Raw genomic sequence first — 19,579 nt, forward strand, 5'->3', positions numbered from 1 at the left:
TTGCTTTTCAAAGTATTATATTTGTACTTTTTACCCGCCCCCCTTGAGTCGGGCGGTGCTTGTGTGGGGGGTGCGCCACCATAAATCGGGCTTGAAGCACAGTAAACATATGATGAGCCCAAACGCCCCGGCGGGGTTGCTCTGACTCACGGCCCTGAGAAGCGCAGCACTCCGGTAACGGATCCTTTTGCAGGCTTATTATTCTTTTATAACTTTTTCTAATTTTCTATTTTTCGCTTTAATCTTTATCATGTGTAAAGTATAAGCTGGTCATAAATTCAGTAACCTTCTAATGAAAAAAAAAAAGTTAAATAATATGTATGTTAGAAATATAAAGAATCACATAAAAATATAACAATGTGGTACGAGTACATTTACATATACTATCGTTTTTTATATAAAAATTTATGTCTTGACAACGTTGATGTCATTCTCGATCATTATATCGATAGGTGAATAAGGCTCGATCTTTTCTAGCATTTGCACAACCATCTTCATCGACGGTCTTAACGCAGGGATCCTCATCGTGCAACCTATTGCAATAGTCAAAGCATCAGCTGCATGTCCCTTAAATTCTTCTGAGATGTTAGGGTCAACCAAAGCAATGCGGTTGTCATTACTCCTCATTTCGCCGTGAACCCAACGTACTATATCCTTGTTTTCACCAAACTCTGGTTGCACAGGTTTTTTTCCCGTTACCAACTCTATGAGAACAACTCCAAAACTATAGATGTCACTTTTCTCAGTCACATTTAATGTATATCCATATTCTACATGGCAAAAAGTGTCATTAGTTTAATGTAGTGTTTGGTATGTAGCAATCACAACTAAAATAAGATCAATTATTACTACGAAATGAAAAAAAAAATTATTTACGACTTAGGAATTGTATGAAACATTCCTCTAGGGATATGATTGCTTCCACTAGACTTGTTTTCATTACGAGGGAGTGGTGTTTTAATCCACTTATTTCGGTTTTTTATTGTACCAAACAAACCATACTTGTAACAAAGTATTATCAAGATAAAGGCAAGATAAGTACCAGGAGCAATGTAACCGTGTGTTCCTGCAATGACATGCGTTGAATCCATGATCTTGTTTATTTCCATGATCTTTGCAAGTCCAAAATCAGCTATTTTCGGCTTCATCTCTTCATCCAACAAAATATTGCTCGACTTGACATCTCGATGTATCACCGGTCTATCACACCCGTGATGTAGGTACTCCAATCCCTTTGCTGCCCCGACTGCAATCTCGTAGCGGACCTTCCAATTCATTTCGATCTTCTGACATGTATGTAGCTGATCCCATAAGCTACCTTTAGGCATGTATTCATAAACAAGTAGATTTGAGTCCTCACTCGTTATACTACAATACAACTTCACCACATTTACATGTCGAATCGAGCTTAGAGTGGCTATCTCGGCATCATATTCCGGCCACCGACTTTTCCGTTTTGGTAATATCGGGTGATTTTTCCGGTCACCGTGGTCAACGTCGGACTTCCACATATGTTTCACGGCCAATTGCTTCCCGCATCCCAATTCGACTTTGTAGACATTCCCAGATCCACCTTTTCCAATCAAATTCTCTCGTTTGAGAGATCGTAGTATTTCGCTTTCGTTGATATTGATAACATGAAATTGTTTAATGTCCCACGGATTTGTCATACTTTCACTATCTTTTTGCTTTAACTTTACAAGGACAAAACACGCCAAGGACAACACTAACACGAGGGCACCGGCGATGAAACAATACTTCGCAACACCCAACCCACCGGACCTATGAGGAATCGATGCACATTGCCGGAGACCTCTGCTCCGATCAGCACATAACCCCGGATTTCCAGCGAAGCTATCGTTGTACGCCTCCGCCAATAAAGATTCCGGCACCCGCCCAATCAACATATTGTTAGACAAATCGATAAGGCTTAGCCTTGGTGAGGAGAAACTCGCCGGAATTACACCGGAAAGTTTGTTGTTGGAAAGGTTTAAGGAGTTCAAGCCATGTAAAGAACCAAGGCTTGCCGGAATTTCCCCAGAGAGAGAATTTCCAGCGAGGTTTAAGTCGTTGAGAGAAACACATGAACCGAGAGACTCTGGAATGGTACCAGAAAAGAAATTACCATCTAAATAAAGGCTGTTCAGCTTTTTAAGGTCACCAATTCTTGCCGGAATTTCACCGGTGAACTGATTATGCGTCAACTCCATTTCCACCAAAGATGAAGCTTTGGATATTTCCTCAGGCAACTCGCCGGAAAACCGATTGTAAGCTATAAAAAGCTGTGCTAATGACTTGGCTTCACCGACATTAGGTGCCACTGGACCTTCAAACTGATTCATTGAAAGATCAATCATCCTTACATTAGGCAAACCCCAAATCCTATCCGGGACTCTGCCAGAAAGTGAATTATTGCTGATTCTTAATCGCTGTAACGAAGAGCAATTGGCGTAAGTCTCTGGCAACCCACCGGTGAACTTGTTCTGAAGCATCAAAACTTCAATAATTTTCCCATTTTTGCACATATCAGGTGGAATCGAACCCGTCAGGAAGTTCTCTGACACATCAATATATTGAAAATCTGCCCACGACCCAATTTTTGCAGGGAGTTCTCCGATGAACATGTTGTCATAAATTGAAAATTGCTTTAAAAACTTGAATTCTCCGAACTCCACCGGTATTTCCCCTGAAAAATTGTTCTCAAACAACTGTAAAGATTCCATCCGGGTCAAGTTTCTTAACTCCGAAAGATCACCTTCAAGACTGTTATTCGAAACATCAAGTTTCGAAAGCATGACGAGGTTTCTAAACCCAACAGGAAAACCTCCTAAGAGTTCATTGTCGTACAGCTCAAGCTCTTGAAGATTGGTGAGCTTCGTAATGCCCTCCGGGATTGCTCCAACCAGATAATTATAAGAAAGCTCAAGACTTTTCAATGAAACGAGGTTTCCAATTTCTTCCGGGATCGTCCCTTCGATGCTAGAGTTTGTAAGATAAAGGGTTTGTAACTTCATAAGATTGAAGATTTCCGAAGGAAATGGAGTTCTATCGAATAGATTGTCTCCTACGCTCAAGTAAGTCAGGTTGGTAAGTTTTTCGAGCGATTTCCATGGAAATGGGCCGGAAAAACCACTGAGATTCAAGTTTAGAAACTGTAGCTGTGTTAAAGAAGATATATCCGGGAACTTTCCGGAGAAAAGATTCATTCCGAGATCAAGAAGCTGCAAATTGGTGCAGTCTGATAAGCGAGAACTGATGTTACCATGCAAAAGATTTGATCCTAGTGAGATTTTCTGGAGTGATTCAAGAGAACAAATTGAATCAAAATCAAGAGTTCCATCTAGTCCTTGATTAGAAAGATTGATTTCTGTGATGGAATTCTTGCTGTCGCAAACCACTCCGGTGAAGTTACAAACGGGGTTATTCTCGTTCCATGAGATAAACACCTGTGTGCTTGAACCTGCCAATTCAGTCTTGAATTTGAGAAGAATCTGACGAGGGTCGGATTGGGAAAATGAAGGACTGACGACCAAGAAAAAGAGAGCTAGAAGGAGGAGTAAATGACCGGAGATGGATTCCGGCGACATACCGGCGACCCGGGCAGGATACGATCAAAGATGGTGTGCTTATTTTTGGGTCAAACCCTGTGGATGCAAGTGAAGTGAGAAAGTGGGACTCTTGAAGTATCGGGGGTTTTATTCTTTGATCCAAAATTTTCTTAATTCATTGTATCGAGCAATTATTATATCTGATTTTTTACTTATTACTTCAAAATAAACAGACTAATTGATAAAAATGATTGATCATGCATACATCCTTGTATATTCTATAACCAGACATACCAAAACAGACTCTGTATTGTATTTGCTAATATTTTTGATGTATTCATTGATGATGGTGATATTTTATTTTTATTTTTTAGGACCCTATTTTTTATTTGTTTTTAAATCAGAGCTACTATAAATAAATTTATTATTTCTTTATGCTCGACATATATATAAATCTATATAAAAGATAATTTTTAACACTATATTTTAATATTTATGAATTATTTTGGGATGGTAATTGGCGTCCAATGTTGACGGAAATGTGATGCATGGGCTGGTTTGGACAATTGCTTATTTGAGACACGCCAATAACGAAATTTAGGTTCTCACTACATGCTTCGTAGAGCTTTCCCTTTTTGTTATCTTGCTAACTTACAATCTTCTTTTCATGATTTTATCAACCAAAAACAAACAAATATAACTTTATAATAATATAAAGAGAAAATGACATAATAGTTAACACCCATAAAAATCACAAAAAAAATCACAAGAAATTTAAATTTTTTAAAACCAACCCAAATTCACAAATCGTTTACGAACATAGTTTTCAAAATATTTTCAACATCAGAGTCTCCCAAAATCATAAATCAAAACATGAGAATGTGTACGGTCACGCTTTCGCCTTCCCGCAGTCATCTGAAGTACCTGAAACATAACCCAAAACTGTAAGTCAACGCTTAGTGAGATCCTCCAAAGTACCAACACATAAACAAATAAAATATACAATAACAGCATGTCGGGTCCAATCAACCATCGGGTTGGAATACCCCGGGCCCCTCAACCATCGGGTTGGAATGCCAATACACTATGGGTCCAGTCAACCATCGGATTGGAATACCCCAGGCCCATCAACCATCGGGTTGGAATGCCAATACGCAACGAGTCCTGTCATCCTCGGGATGAAATACCTTCGAGCCCATCAACCATCGGGTTGGAATGCCCCTGGTCCGTTGGCTCACGCACAAAGCAGTAAAGCCTCAACCACCAACCAAACATGTGTACATATAACAGATAATCATATAACAGTCTACAGACAGTCAGACAGATCTACAGATCACTAAGCATAGCATCATCTTATATACCTGGATACCGATCTTAAAGATCACTACAGTACAATAGCATGCATAACAGGATATCGAATCCAAAGGGTCGGCCTTGGTGCCTTCGACTCGCAAGTACAATGAGGAAAACTCACCTTGTAAACTAAACATAAGATGATGAGGTCCCGACTCCAGATCTCAGCTCTCTAACCGACACCTATTCCTACCAATGACCAATTTCCATCAAACCCCAAAATACTCAAAATACCCTCAAGGTCAAACTTGGTCAAATTCAACTGGTCAAACCAACTAGGTCAATTGAGTCAACCCAGTTGAGTCAACCCAACCGGGTCAACTCGACCGAGTCAACTCAGGGTGCATACGCAGGGCATACTTCGGAGGTACGTTGGGCGTACACGCAGCCTCGCAGTTGACCACCATCAGGGTGGTTGACCTCGTACGCAGGACGTACTCCGAGTATGCAGGGCATACCCTCGTAGGTCCCAAACTCCATTTAAGAGCTTAATAGCTTAAGCTCTTACGTCCATAATTCAAATCCATGGATAAAATCCTCCTATGAGTCATAAAGTCTCCAACTCTATGACCTAGCATGTCCAATAAGTGCTTAACACAAGGTCTTATTCCATTAAGACCTTCTAAATGATGCATGAAGCAAAACTAACCATTTGGAACCCATTTTTATGACTTAAGACCCCTTCTAGGGTCTGAAAGGACAACTCAAAGGTCAAGAACATGCCATATTCAAGATCTAACATTTTTGGGACCAAAAAGCTTCATAAAGACATCCAAATCAAGATCTATATGCTAGAGGGATAAAGTTGCAAGCTTTTTACCTTAGGAAGGTTGCAAATGATGTAAAAACCCCAGATCCAAGTGTTCCACTCCTTCAAGATGAGCTTGGCTTCCTTCCTTCTTCTTCTAAGGCACCAAAAACACACTTCCAAACTTGAAAAGGCTCCTTAAGGTGAAACTTATCATCGGGATGTTTCAATTCTCACCCACTTGGATTAGACTTCGTCCTCGAAGTCTGCTGCGGAGAATAACTCAGGATAATGCGCTTACACATCTCAGCCTCCGGCTCCCAGGTCCACTCGGAGCCTTTCTGATGCTGCCACTGTACCTTTACCAAAGGTATCTCCTTGTTACGCAGGACCTTCAACTTTCTCTCCAAAATAGCTACCGGCCTCTCAACATAGTTCAGACGCTCATCGACCTGAATATCATCCAAGGAAACCACTACATCCTCATCCAATACGCACTTTCGCAGCTGCGAAACATGGAAAGTGTTGTGAATCCAACTGAGCTCCTCAGGTAGATCCAACCTATAAACAACCTTGACAACCGTGGAAATCACTCGAAAAGGTCCAATATACCGGGGACCCAACTTCCTTCTCTTCTTGAAGCGTATCACACCTTTCCAAGGTTAGACCTTCAGTAATACCATATCACCGACCTGAAATTCCAACTCGGATTGGCTCCGGTCGGCATAGCTCTTCTGCCGACTCTGAGTTATCTGTAGTCTCTGCCTGATCTGTTGAATAAGCTTCGTGTTCTGAAGGACTACTTCGGTCCTTCCCATAACCATGTGACCAACCTCTCCCCAACAAACCATGGTACGACATCTCTGCCCATACAAGAGCTCAAATGGTGGAGCACCAATGTTGGAGTGATAACTGTTGTTGCAGGAGAAATCTGCAAGAGGTAGGTAGGGACAAAATCAATAACACAGGACCGCAACATATCCTCAAGGGTTTGTATTGTCCACTCGCTCTGGCCGTCGGTCTACAGATGATATGCAGTGTCGAAATGAAACCTCGTGCCAGTTCCTCGTGGAACTTCTGCCAAAAACGGGAGGTGAACCGAACATCACAGTTTGAAACAATGGAGAACGGAACCCCACGACGAGAAACTATCTCCCTTACATATACATCGACCAACTTTTCAGCCGAAGAGCTCTCCCAGATAGCCAAAAAGAGGGCACTCCTGGTCAATCGATCCATGATGACCCATATAGCATCAAAACCCTTCGTCGTCTTCGGCAACTTGGTGATAAAATCCATAGTGATATGCTCTCATTTCCACATGGTAACCTCCAGAGGCTGCATCTTGTCATGCGGTTTAACGCCCTGATTCTCAGGTATTGATTTTATATAAGAATTTTCTTGATTTCAAGGTCTACTCGACGAGTTGGTTGCCCTACTCACCGAGTAGCAGCGAGTTGGTCCGCGTGTTTTTAGTGACCTACTCGTCGAGTCCAAGAAGGGACTCGACGAGTAGGAGCTGGAGGATGAAACCCTAATTTCTGGGGTTTTGCACCCTATTTAAGGATCACTTATTTCCCCTAGCCTCTCTTACTGCCTCCCTCGAATTTAGAAACCCTAATTGTGCTTTCCCTCTATTTGTGTGTGCTTCTTATCTTGAAAGGAGATCTTTGGAGTAAAGGGGCTTGGAGTTCAAGAAGTTTGAAGCAAGGGGTTGTTGTAGATCCAGATTCCTCTCTGTTTTGGCACTGTTTTGAAGGTAACAAGTTGCTACCTTGTCTCTCCTTTAGTTAGATCTCTTCATTTTTGGGTTTAGAGCCCTTTTGGGGGTTTTTGAGGTGGTTCTCCGTTTTGGGTTAAGATCTGAGGTTTGCAACCTCAGATCTGGACTCCTTTAGTCCCTCTTTGTCATAAAGTATCAGTCTTTGTCAAGCTATGACCTTTCCTCTACCTTAAGCCACTCCTTTAGCTTGTTTTGGGGCATTATCATCTTGCATGCATGTAAAGTTTGCAACTTTACGTGATAATCATGCCCTAGGAGCTTAGATATGCAATATGGAGCCTTTGCATGGCATAGAAAGCATCTGTAAGGATGGAGGATGGAGGATTGAAGAGACTCGGCGAGTCGCATGGTAGACTCGGCGAGTCATATGAAGATGGTCATGAACTCGACGGGTTGGATGAACAACTCGGCGATTCCGATGAATATTGTCGTAAACTCGGCGAGTCAGTAGTGTGACTCGGCGAGAAGGTTAATTATGCAAGGAACTCGGCGAGTCAGTAGTGTGACTCGGCGAGAGGGATAATTATGCAAGGAACTCGGCAAGTGTCTATTTTCACTCGACAAGTTCAGGTCAACATGGACTGTTGACCTTGGCAGTTGACTTTGACTTTGACCATGGGTTGACTTTTGGACTTTTGGGGGCATTTTGGGAACTTATGAACATGGTTGTATGGCGACTATAGGTGGTGGGGTTTTCGGCAGTGATTCGAGAGGGCGAGCTTATCTTTCGAGTCGACATTTGCAAGGTGAGTTATCCTCACTATATCAACAGGGTCTAAGGCACCAAGGTCGGTCCTTTATATATTGTATCGGGATTATGGCATGATAGGTTTATTGATTACATCCTGGTAGTTAGGATGATGGTACGCTTATGCTTAGTGACCTGGTTACGTTAGCGTCCTGGTTATAGGATAATGCTATGTTAGTGACCGGTTAGGTTTGCATCACGGTTATTGGGATGTTGCAATGATTAGTGATCTGTTAGATCGGTTTGACTGTTATATGATATGAGATAGCGTATGGTATTTATGTGCACATGTTTGTTGATTGGGGGTTGGTTTGAGGCGGTCCTGCTTTGTGCTGTAGGCCAACATACCCGGGGAGCGGTCCGGATAGGCTATAGGCCCTGCGAGGTGGTCCAGTCATGCCGAAGGCTCGGGAGCGGTCCAGATAGGCTGTAGGCTCTGTGAGGCGGTCCAGTCAGGCTGAAGGCTCATTATGCATGCTGATCTGTAATTGTTAATTGTTGTGGTTATTTTGGTATGGAGTTGGTATTTTGGGGGAGCTCACTAAGCTTTCGGGCTTACAGTTTCAGTTTATTGTTTCAGGTACATCAGGGGATCGCGGCAAGGCGAAGGCATGATGGTACAGCTCCTCATGATTTGTTTATGTTTCTGGGAAAACTCTGATATTATATATTTTGAAAACAAACTTTGTAACGATGATTGGTTTTTAAGGGTCTTGAAAAAGTTTTAAATCGGCATGAAATTTTTGGGTGTTACATGCGGCCTCTGATGCTCGGCTTTGGCCAACCTGCAGGTCAAGCACCTTTTCGACATACCAGGCGCTCTCCCTCTTCATACACGGCCACCAATAACTCAATCTCAAATCATGATACATCTTGGTGGCCCCCGGGTGAATAGAAAAGCGAGACTTATGAGCCTCCTCCAACACAATCTGATTGATCCCACCCGAAACTGGAACCCAAACCCGACCACACCAGGTCAATAACCCTCGACTATCCGTGACAAACCGGTCGAACTCACCCGTGATCATTTCCTGTTTCCAGTTCTCCTTCCGAACTTCCTCAACCTGCACCTCTCTGATCAAACCCAAAAGCAGAGAATCAACAGATATCCTCATACACATCTTCCTGACTGAAGACCCAACCGACTTGTGGTTCAAAGCATCCGCTACCACATTTGCTTTGCCCGGATGGTAAAGGATCTCGTAGTCATAATCCTTGACCACGTCCAGCCACCTGCGTTGCCTCATATTCAGGTTCGAATTATCCATAAGATGTCTCAAACTCCTGTAATATGTGTAAACCGTACAACGGACCCCATATAGATAATGTCTCCAAATCTTGAGGGCAAAAACCACTGCCCCCAACTCCAGATCATGAGTGGGATATCGCGTCTCATGCGACTCCAACTGTCGCGAAGCATAAGCAATCACTCGTCCTCTATGCATGAGGAACGCCCTTAAACCAGTGATGCCACTCATGACTTGGGGCCTCACATAACCTCTGCCGAAGAGTCTCAAACGCTGATTGCTGCTTAGGGCCCTATCAGAAATCCATCCCATTCCTCGTCAAACGAGTGAGGGGTACCACGATCTTGGAGAAGTCCTAAATAAATCTCCGATAGTACCCTGCCAAACCCAAGAAACTCCTGATCTTTGAGGTCCGATAACAAGTAAGTCTATGGTCCAGCCCAACAAGCAAGCCCAACGATTAAGGCCTAAAAATCACCCCAAGCTGGACTGGGCCATAAGCTCGGCGTACCAACTGGTACGTGCAGCGTACTCGACCGAAGTGGGAGGATCGCGATTGGGATGCAGTACGCGCGGCGTACAGGGAGTTACGCCCAACGTACGCACCCCTCATGCAAACTCATGCAAACTGTCTTAATGCCTTAAGTCCCTACGACCAAAACTTAGATCTGAAGCCACTAAGACCCCAAAGGCCATAAAGTTGCAAACTTTAAGCCTTTGCATGGCTACAAGAAGCCCAACACTAAAAACCTAGCTTACCTAACCCTTTTCTACACCCTAACTCTTGGATAGGGATAAATCAAGGTCCAAGCTTGCATCTTTATGACTTGAAATGCCTTAAAAAGTCTGAAAGGACACCTTGAAGGCTTAGGAGTACCTCATACTCACCAAACCCTTGACTTTGGGACAAGAAGGAAGAAAATCAAGGCTTAACTAAGATCTAAAGAAACATAATCTAAGTTTGGAGCTTTATACCTCCAAATGGTGCACAATGAAGAGGAAATGTTGGATCCAAAGTCTTGAGAGACAAGCTTACTCCTTGAAGGTCCTTCTTCACAACCAAGGAAGCACACAATCACTCTAAAAAGCTCAAAATGAACTAGGGTTTGCAAAGTGGGTCGATCTTGGGATGGAGGTTGATAAAGGGAAAGGTCTTGGGGCCATAATGGTGTTTAAACAGTGCACAAACCCTAATTATTAGGGTTTTGGTCTGAAACACGTACGCCCGGCGTACCGAAGTACGCGCAACGTACGGTCACGGGACATAGTACGATCAGGTACCAAGGCGTACGCCCCGTGTACTCGAGCAACACCAAAAGTCATGGATTTTCACATCGGGGACCCTTCTTGCAACAAATCAAAACTCAAGGGTCCAAAAGCAAACCTGAAAAAAAAAAGGTTACATGCAAATTCATATGATGTTGGTTCATCTACGGGTTTCAAAATTTTGAAGAATTTTGGAAGGGTTTTGGGGCTTCGATTCATCTACAGGTACGTCGTTTCTCGAATTTCTGATGCATTCATATGTATCTCTTTTTCCTTTTCATAAGATCCGTGTATAATCCACATTGTTCTGTAAATTAAAGCAACTAATTACAGAAGATTATAACAAGTTATCTCTTTTTCCCCCATTGCTAACACTTTCTATTTTTGTTTTTGTAGATCTGTTGTTGCTATCAGTAGTTGGTGAGATGGGCATATTATTCACGAAGCCAAACCCTTCTTTCCCAGTTCTTTTGGTGTACTCAACTACCTTGACATCTTCTTTGGCGTTCTTCCCAATTCCTCTCCCTTCAACCCACCCATACCCTTTTAGCAAATCAGATGCGAAGTTCTCCACATACATATCTTCAAACTCTCCCGTCCCGCTATCCTCCAGCAACCTCTCCAGATCGTTTCTCAACTTGTTCAACATCGGATTATCGATCGAGGAAGTTGATTTGGATCTCTGGACTTTTGTTTCTGAATCAGGCGCAAAATCTTTCTTTCCACGGAGATTGACACCATATGTGATGTTTGGGTCGGTTTTCTTGACAACACGATTCATGACTTCGAATTCGAGATTGGGGTGGTCGGATTTGGCAGGTAGATCGATGTTCCTCATCTTTTTTTGAGGTATCCATTAGTTGGAAATTGGAGCAATAACAAGGTTTTTGGAATTGGGATCCGCTAGGGTTTTCGATGAGGGTTTCAACACGATTACACCTCTGAGAAAGTGTTATTCTACAAATGTTGTCCTTCCAAAAGTTGCTTAAAGCTTCCGGTATTTGCTTTTTAGTTTTTCGTTAGTTTACAAATAGAACCAGATTCTACAAACATCAACGAGTCTTCTGTGAAAACCAAGGAGAAACCTGGTGATTTGTTGAAGAGAGAAAGAGAGAGCGTGTGTGTGTGTCTGTATGTGGGCCCTCAATTATTTTTTAATTATTAAAATAAATAAATAATGAAAGAAAAAAGAAAAATAAATGCACAAGGGTATTACAGTCATTTCAGTTTACTAAGGGACAAAAAAACACAACGAAACTAGCTCAAAATGACCACAAAGCCAAAAAAGTCGGGGTTTGGATTAAACCTCGAAAAAAATTCATACCACATAGACCATTTTTACAGTTTTGTCGGAAAAAAAAAATTCTTTTATAAGATATACAGATATATAGATGATAAATTCAGCCACCGTTGATAAATTTATACCTACACCAAACATAACAAGTTAGACAAACCAATTTATTCTAATTCCAAGTTTATGATCAACAAATACTAAGAAATAATCATATTTATCAAAAAAAATATTTAAACTGCAATCATTAAAATCACACAGACATTCTAGACCTATGATGATACCTATAAATGTTTGGAATTTTTATTAATTTTATGATAATACCAAATTGCATAAGGTCACTATATTTTGAATAACTATCACAAAAGTTACTTCATTAGTTTTTTTTTAATTTTAAAATTTTGACATCAAGAATGTGGAGTCATCTAATAGTGTCATCATGTCAGCATGTCACGTCATCATATCATGTCATCAAAGATTTGTACGTCGGCTAACAACTGGGTAAAATGGTCAACATTGAAGCAAATTGCAAAACAAAGTGTCTTAATTGAGACAAAAAAAATAACGAAGTGTCAAAATCAAAATTTTGTATAAACTTAGTAAATTTTGTGGAATTTATCTAAAAAATGATATAATACACATCCAAGACCCATGTTGAACACACCTCAAGGCCCGTTAAGTGGAAGGTCTATCACATCACAGAGCATTTTGGATGTGTACGAATTTGAAAATTGGTCATTCTTTGCGAAATTTCGTATCTCAACCACCACACTTTCATAGTAAGGTAACTTTAACAAATTATAAGTTTCATTGTGTTATTTATAACATATGATCCTTACATATAATCTTAAATATTTAATTTTAGGATTTAGCTTTGTTTGTAGTTGTACTTTATGTATGTTATTTCAATAACAGTAGGAAACTGTAAAAGATACACATACTTGATTTCTTTTGATTTCGCTTGACTTGGAATTTATTCAACATAAAAATCAAACCAGAACCAACAATATTCATTAAGACTTTTCATGCAAATTGAAAATCACAAACTGAATACAAATTCGGTTCCCTTTGAGTTTCAACTTTATTGAATCTGAATTGGATTTTAAACTCACTAATGTAGAAAGAAAAACGTTGTCATCCTCAAAAGAATGTGACATTTCCATTGTTAATAGTTAATTACTCAACGATAAAAGTACTAAACATCTCTTTTGTAAATAATATAAAGATTGGGTTCATCGTGCTCATTTAAGAAACATAGTATGGACGTTTTATGTCTTCATGGGATCCATGCAAAAGCACATCTTTCCTATAAAGGGAAAATATATGAGCTTAGGATTTTCTTAAATATATAATCCAAAAAAGAGTTGCATATATATTTTTTTCAAATTAAAATAAATGTATTACCATGGCATTTTAGCAAACTCATCAAAAGCTTTATTAATTAGGGGAAACTAAATTAAAATTAATATATTTTGGTCACTTTTTAACCATTGTAAATTAAAAAATTCCATATATAATTTGACACTTTGTTTAATCCGAATATTTTTACCTTTTAATCAAAGGTTAAACTGGTTTATATTAGGTTTTTCATAATTCAAATAAGTTTTGATGGTATACGTGACCCGATGTTCAACCAAAATGCAGCAACACATCATTAGCAAGTCATACTCGATACCTAAGACGAGTTTGTATGCTTGTAAATTCATAATAAGAAAAAAAGAGACATGACTTGCAGTTTAAAAGTGACAAAAAAATTAATGAAGACATGATTTGCTCCAACAAGCTATATAGGAATGTTCTTTTATTTAATGTAGAAATAATAACTTATTTCAAAATGTGAAATTAAACAGAGTTTTGTTACAACAGGGGTGCAAACTAAGGTATTTAATAATCTATTAATGCTTGGATACAGTGATGATGTGTAAGTTCACTTTCCATATGTCTAGGTTTTACGAAATCAATATGCAATAATCCTCAACGACAGTTTCATTTTAGGCACAAAACAGAAAGTAATTCTATAAAACATATGATCTTTGCACATACTCTGAAAATGATAAATAAAAGGATTCATTTTCAATGACTCACATATAGAAACTCTTGTAACCTTTATAACGCAAATGGACTAAAAGGAGTATAAACAACAGGCTGCTTAGACATAGATGTGTTCCCAACAAAAACACTTTGTGCTACAGTATGCTTCACGGGAACAGGCTGAATCTGCACAACTCTCTCCGGCACAAACTTATCTCCATCAACCTTCGCCACCACCTCAAAATGCATCTTCATTGTTTCCGGCTTCGTCCTCCATTCCGGCAGCTGACCTACCCGCTGACTCTCCCACTCTGACAGGTTTCCGCTCAGCTTCTTCTCCACTCTGAACCCTATCTTCACAAAAGTACGAGCCGATACATCTGCTTTCAAAAGCTTAAACGAACCCTCTTTACTGGCTTTCGAACCCAAAACCGACGTCAGCAGTCTTTCTAACCCAACTAGGTTCAAGTGTGAACCGTTGATCGATGTCACCGGCCATAATGTGGTGAAATGGTCCGGTGTCAGGAGGGTCGGGGCGTCTTCTTGAAGATGATCAACGGTTGAGATTGCGGTTTTTGAAACCGAAGAGAGTTCGACTAAACCAGGTGCGAGGCGCTTGAGCTTGAGTTTGAGCTTTGAAGATGGTGAGGATGGAGTTGGTGATGTGAGAGATGTAGGGCCCACGATTCGAAGAGAGAGAAGTTGAGTTTGTGTTTGGGAAGCGTGTCGGAGGCGTTCTGCTAGGGTTAGGAGACCTGAAGCGAAGCCGTTTTGGGTGGTGTTTAATGGAAGTGGAAGCTCGATTGGGTGGCGTAGGCTGACCGATCGGGCACCCTTCACTGTCACAACCGCACCATCTGCTAAGATTATTTTCTTTAGTTCACCAGCATCAACGTCATGCTGTAGATTTATCGATAAGAAATCAGAATCTTATTCTTCTCAATAAAGTATAGAATCATATGAATCTTGGAACTTACAGGCAAGGAAAGCCTCATGTCCTTGGCGTCTTGGATCCAGAGCTCCATTGGACCTGCGAGCTGAAATGGAGCCAAAACAGGTAGCCTTTCTCCGAGGACTTTCTTCTCGACCAGACCATTCTCATCACCGGCGTTTATGATCTTATCTTGCATTTGGAAAATAGGTAAATCCACGTATTCCCATCTATTGACATCCTCCATAAGTTTAAATGGAAGAATCTTATCATCGATTTCGATATCAAACTCATAAGCTAAGGATCGGCCGACTAAGGCGTCTCGTGCATCAAAGCCAGATATCTTAAAATCATCCGATTGAAGCCCTAATCCTTTGACAATAGCTTCCTTCAAATCCTGAAACACACGGAATAGATTCCTTCACTCTTGATCTAGATTAGTTATTTCGCATCTTGAGGTAAGCTTCCATTAGTTTTCTAAGCGTAAAACGAACAAATGAACCATTATACATCAACACCGGCATAAGACTAGGTTTAAAGATGTATCGGATGCGAAGTGAAATTCAGAATGTTTAGAGATTGTTTCAGGAAATAGTCAAGATAAATTCACATGAGAAATACAGTTAGATCGGAAACTTGGTTTTGTGAAAATTGAAATACGAACAAACTTGATTTAACCATCTATAGGAATATCGGATCAAAAACACAATTCGAATTTACGAATCGGTTAAGTTTGAGATAATTACTTACCGCTATGGCTTTAGGATGTTGTTGATTGATGTCAGGCGCCGAGATCAAAGCCTCTGAACCCCGAAATTGAACTATTAGGGCTAAAAAACATACATAACCTGCAAAATTCAACAGCCTAAGAGCCATTGAGGAGTGGAATTTCCAATTGGGAGACGACAGAAACGATGAGGATTCAAGAATTGTGATTTGATAGCTTTTTTTGGCCTTATGTTGGGGGTTTTAAACGGTTTGTGATGAAGATGTGCAGGTAAAACGACGATGCTTCTGGAGGGAGGTAAATTGATGGTCAGTGCCGAATGGCGAGGAGATGAGGTGGACATGCTACCAGGGTAGTAAATGATTTTAGTGGTACACGTGGCACGCGATTTCTTCGTAGGATGACGGTATCGGGAACGGGATTCCGCAGCACGTAGGTTGATTTCGGATTTTTTTAATTATATTTTAATATCATCTTTAAATGATACAAAACTGCAAAATGTTTTCTATATATTTTTTCTAAGGTTTGATTAAAACCTCAGACTTTTTTAGATTGATGGTTTTTTTGGTCTAGTTTTGATGCGTATTTGGTCCCTCGGTAAATTGAAATGACGGTAATGCCCTCATATATTTATTTTTCATTTTTCTTTCATATTTTTAATTTAATATATATTTATATTTTTTAATAATTAATAAATAAAAAGAGGTCCAGACTCTCTCTCTCTCTCTCTCAATACCAACCCCTCTTGTCGGAAAAACGAAGCCAAAGAGTGGAGACTGCCACCTCAGGTGATCTAGAGGCAGCCACCACACCACCTGCTAGCCTCCCGTCGGCCACTAAATGCCACCTTAAATCCCACAGCTCCGCTACCTTCCATTGTTGTACCGAAAAATGAGCAGGAAGAAGCTACACCACCCCACTGCCACCACCTTTTCCCCACCAGAAACAACCATCCCAACCCCACTTGACTGTCGGAGCAACCTCCGACTACCAAACCACCTCCTTTCCTTCTCCCCTCTCCTTCTCGTTCGCTACTGACAGAAGAGAAATAGGGCAGCAAGGTCACCACCTCATTGCCACCGTGAGACTTTTCGACCCACCGCTACCGAGCTGCTGCTGCCGAGTTACTTTAACCACCACCTGCCACCCCTTGTCGACACAACCCACCACCATTGTTGTTGTTTTCAGAATCTTTTCCTCAGATTAATTGCCACCTTCCTCGTCCCTCTCCCTGAGTTTATGCCGACAAAAAACAAACGAACAAGGCAGCAGAACTGCCACTGTGCGCCACTCATCACCACCGCTGCCATTTTGTTTCTTTTTTGAGTTGCTGCCACCGTGAAGACTTCGATCAGCCATCACATCCACCCATTGTAAGAGTTACGTTCGGTTCTTGATTTTCTAGGTTTAGAAGCATAGAAGATTTCTTGATTGGATTTATACAAAAGTTGTACTCTATGTATTAAATATGTATGAATCTGGGGGATACGGGGTGGAGAGAGAGAGAGAGAGAGAGAGAGAGAGAGAGAGAGAGAGAGAGAGAGAGGTGGGGTGGATAAGTAGGCGCACTTTTATATTTAATAATAATAATAACAATTTTAAAAAGTGAAAGAAAAATGAAAACTAAATTCATTAAGGGTATAATAGTCTTTTTAGTTTGGACATGGACCAAAACTGCAAGCAAACTAGCTCAAAAGGACCACCACCCAAAAAAGTCGAAGTTTGGACAAAACCTCAGAAAAAATACATACCACAGGGACCATTTTTGCTATTTTGTCTATTTTCAATTAAAAAGTTATCTGGAAATAATATGGCTTATGAGGAAAGGTGTATAATAAGACCATTCAGTATGGTTGCAACAGAGGAGTTCGTGGTCTAGGTGGCCACAAACCACAACCGTGCACACCATCCCGATGGCTCGTGGTGGGTCGTGGTCGTGGCCCTTCGTGCTCCTAAAAACGAATTGAAACAAGTAATTTGGTTGGCTGTTGAGTAACGACCATATTTTAGGGTTTAAAATGTTTTTTTACCTTTCAAACACCATTAAACATCTTCTATAAATACCACACTTATTCTCTCATTTTACTCACATAATTCTTTTCTCTTCTTCTCACAATCATATACTTCTTTTGCTTGATAAATTCAAAACAAATGGCTCCTAAAAGGATAAATTGGTCAGAAAATGAAGAAGAGAACTTAGCACTAGCATGAGTAGCTGTTTTAGAAGACCCGTAAATGCCTCCTAATTTTTGGGTAAAAGTTGGAAACGTTTTCCATGATTTAATGGGTTGCCGAAGTCGTAGTCTTGATGAAATATGTTTGGAGTTTCGTGACATGAGGGTTAAACCTTGAAGTCAATGAGATTTATAACTTTGCTATAAACAACGTAGACGAAGACGATCCGTTTGCTATGACCATGCACCAATATGAAGACACGAAACACATACCGTTTAAACACGTCAAAGTTTGGCGAAAATGGAGAGAGCTCCCAAAATTTAGTCATTAAAAATAAGGTTTAAAACTAGTTTAAGTTGTTTGTGGTTGCATTTTTATGTTTTTTTATTATTATATTTTTTATTTTATGTTGTGTGTTTTAAATTAATGTAATCTTTGTTTCATTGAATAAAAAACTAATTTAAAAAAATATGTTTTATTGTGTTTTAATGTATTTTCGAATTAAATTTAAATAAAAAAATGAGATGGAGTGGTGTGTTTAGTAGTATGTATCTTATGGTTAGTGGTAGGAAGTGTGGTGATGATGTGGCACCCACCATTATAATGGTTAGTGGTAGGTATAACGGATGACCTAATTGTTTCTATTTTTTTTAAAAGTTTGCCCTGTTTTTTTAGATATGTTTCAATTACAACCTGTGTAGATTTTTCGATTTAAAAACTGATTCGGTTCCATTATAGTAAAAGTAAATGCAAAATTAGGTTTTTTAATTTTTATTAAAACATATTTCTAATTTATGATTCTGTTTTATTTAAACGGGTTATTAAAAACAATTTTTCTTTTTGGTTTTTGGAAAACTGGTTATGTTTGTGCACCTTTGCTTGTAAGGAACAACAAAAATTTAGCAGATAAAAACTCCAAAAACTTGTTAAACATCTTTATAAACATTTACTTTCAGATTTCCATTAAAAAAAAAGTAAATAAACCTACAACATCCTACTCTATTAATTGTCTAATTATTTTTTCTAAAAATCAAATACTTGACCATTACTTCTTATAAAAGTATTTTTGAGAAAATTCATCAAATGATCAAATTGAGGGATGTGTATGAAGCAAATGACCATAAAAAAATGAAATTTATTAAATGACCATGACTTCCACAGAGAGGGGCTCTATGGAAGGCCTGAAGCTTCAGACATGTGGGGAAAAAGATAAAAAAATCGTTGTTTTACGTAGTTCCGCAAAAGTTGTCTTTGCGGAAATCTTGTACACCTTTAAGGAAATGATAGTTGAAAGCATTAAAAAAATGCCAATTACGCAGAGGGCTCTCTGGATCCGTAGAAAGGCCCTCTACGTATCTGTTTTTCGTCCAAACAACTCTAAGGAACTATTCTATGCCTCACCATCTTCGTTCCTGTTTCTTCGGTCAATCGATTCTCCCTTCCTTTTCCCGTCTTCATTCCGCAACAAACCTCCCCCAAACCCGTTCCTTCTTCCGTAGCCTACACTACAAACCGGGTTTTTTTTGGTGATTTTACAAAATACCCCTGCCACCTCATTTCCTAAGTGCTATTTAGATTCCTAAGAGCTTCAGGCGTTCCGTAGAGCCCCACTCTACGGAAGTTATGGTCATTTAATAAAATTCAGTTTTTAATGGTCATTTGCTTTATACACACCCCTCCATTTGGTCATTTTTTCATGGTGTGCATGAGCTATCCTTGAGCACAGAAGTG

General features: G+C 40.0%; 2 protein-coding genes across 2 annotated transcripts; both read right to left on the reverse strand.

Annotated features, from left to right (window-relative positions):
* Positions 1–321: 321 nt before the first annotated feature.
* On the reverse strand, positions 322–3,753 carry LOC145116128 (receptor-like protein kinase 7). Its single transcript, XM_079052481.1, has 2 exons — positions 1,043–3,753; positions 322–770 (listed from the first exon to the last, which is right to left on the reverse strand). The coding sequence occupies exons 1-2, from the start codon at positions 3,585–3,587 to the stop codon at positions 406–408; spliced, it is 2,910 nt and encodes a 969-aa protein (XP_078908607.1). The 5' UTR covers positions 3,588–3,753; the 3' UTR covers positions 322–405.
* Positions 3,754–13,947: 10,194 nt separating this feature from the next.
* On the reverse strand, positions 13,948–15,955 carry TIN1 (tunicamycin induced protein). Its single transcript, XM_079051913.1, has 3 exons — positions 15,697–15,955; positions 14,993–15,343; positions 13,948–14,915 (listed from the first exon to the last, which is right to left on the reverse strand). Exons 1-3 carry the CDS (start codon positions 15,820–15,822, stop codon positions 14,091–14,093), a joined length of 1,302 nt encoding a protein of 433 aa, XP_078908039.1. The 5' UTR covers positions 15,823–15,955; the 3' UTR covers positions 13,948–14,090.
* Positions 15,956–19,579: the final 3,624 nt, after the last annotated feature.

This window comes from Lactuca virosa, chromosome 5, assembly GCF_052849685.1.
Source record: "Lactuca virosa cultivar CGN04683 chromosome 5, Lactuca_virosa_CGN04683_v6, whole genome shotgun sequence".
NCBI classification, from domain to species: Eukaryota; Viridiplantae; Streptophyta; class Magnoliopsida; order Asterales; family Asteraceae; genus Lactuca; species Lactuca virosa.

Excerpts from the sequence above, each read along its gene's own strand:
- LOC145116128 (XM_079052481.1), bottom strand. The coding sequence starts at position 3,587 with ATGTCGCCGGAATCCATCTCCGGTCATTTACTCCTCCTTCTAGCTCTC. Across the intron at positions 771-1,042 it reads ACACGGTTACATTGCTCCTG|AATATGGATATACATTAAAT; the intron begins GTACTTATCTTG and ends TTTGCCATGTAG.
- TIN1 (XM_079051913.1), bottom strand. The coding sequence starts at position 15,822 with ATGGCTCTTAGGCTGTTGAATTTTGCAGGTTATGTATGTTTTTTAGCC. Across the intron at positions 15,344-15,696 it reads AACATCCTAAAGCCATAGCG|GATTTGAAGGAAGCTATTGT; the intron begins GTAAGTAATTAT and ends CGTGTGTTTCAG. Across the intron at positions 14,916-14,992 it reads ACATGAGGCTTTCCTTGCCT|CATGACGTTGATGCTGGTGA; the intron begins GTAAGTTCCAAG and ends ATAAATCTACAG.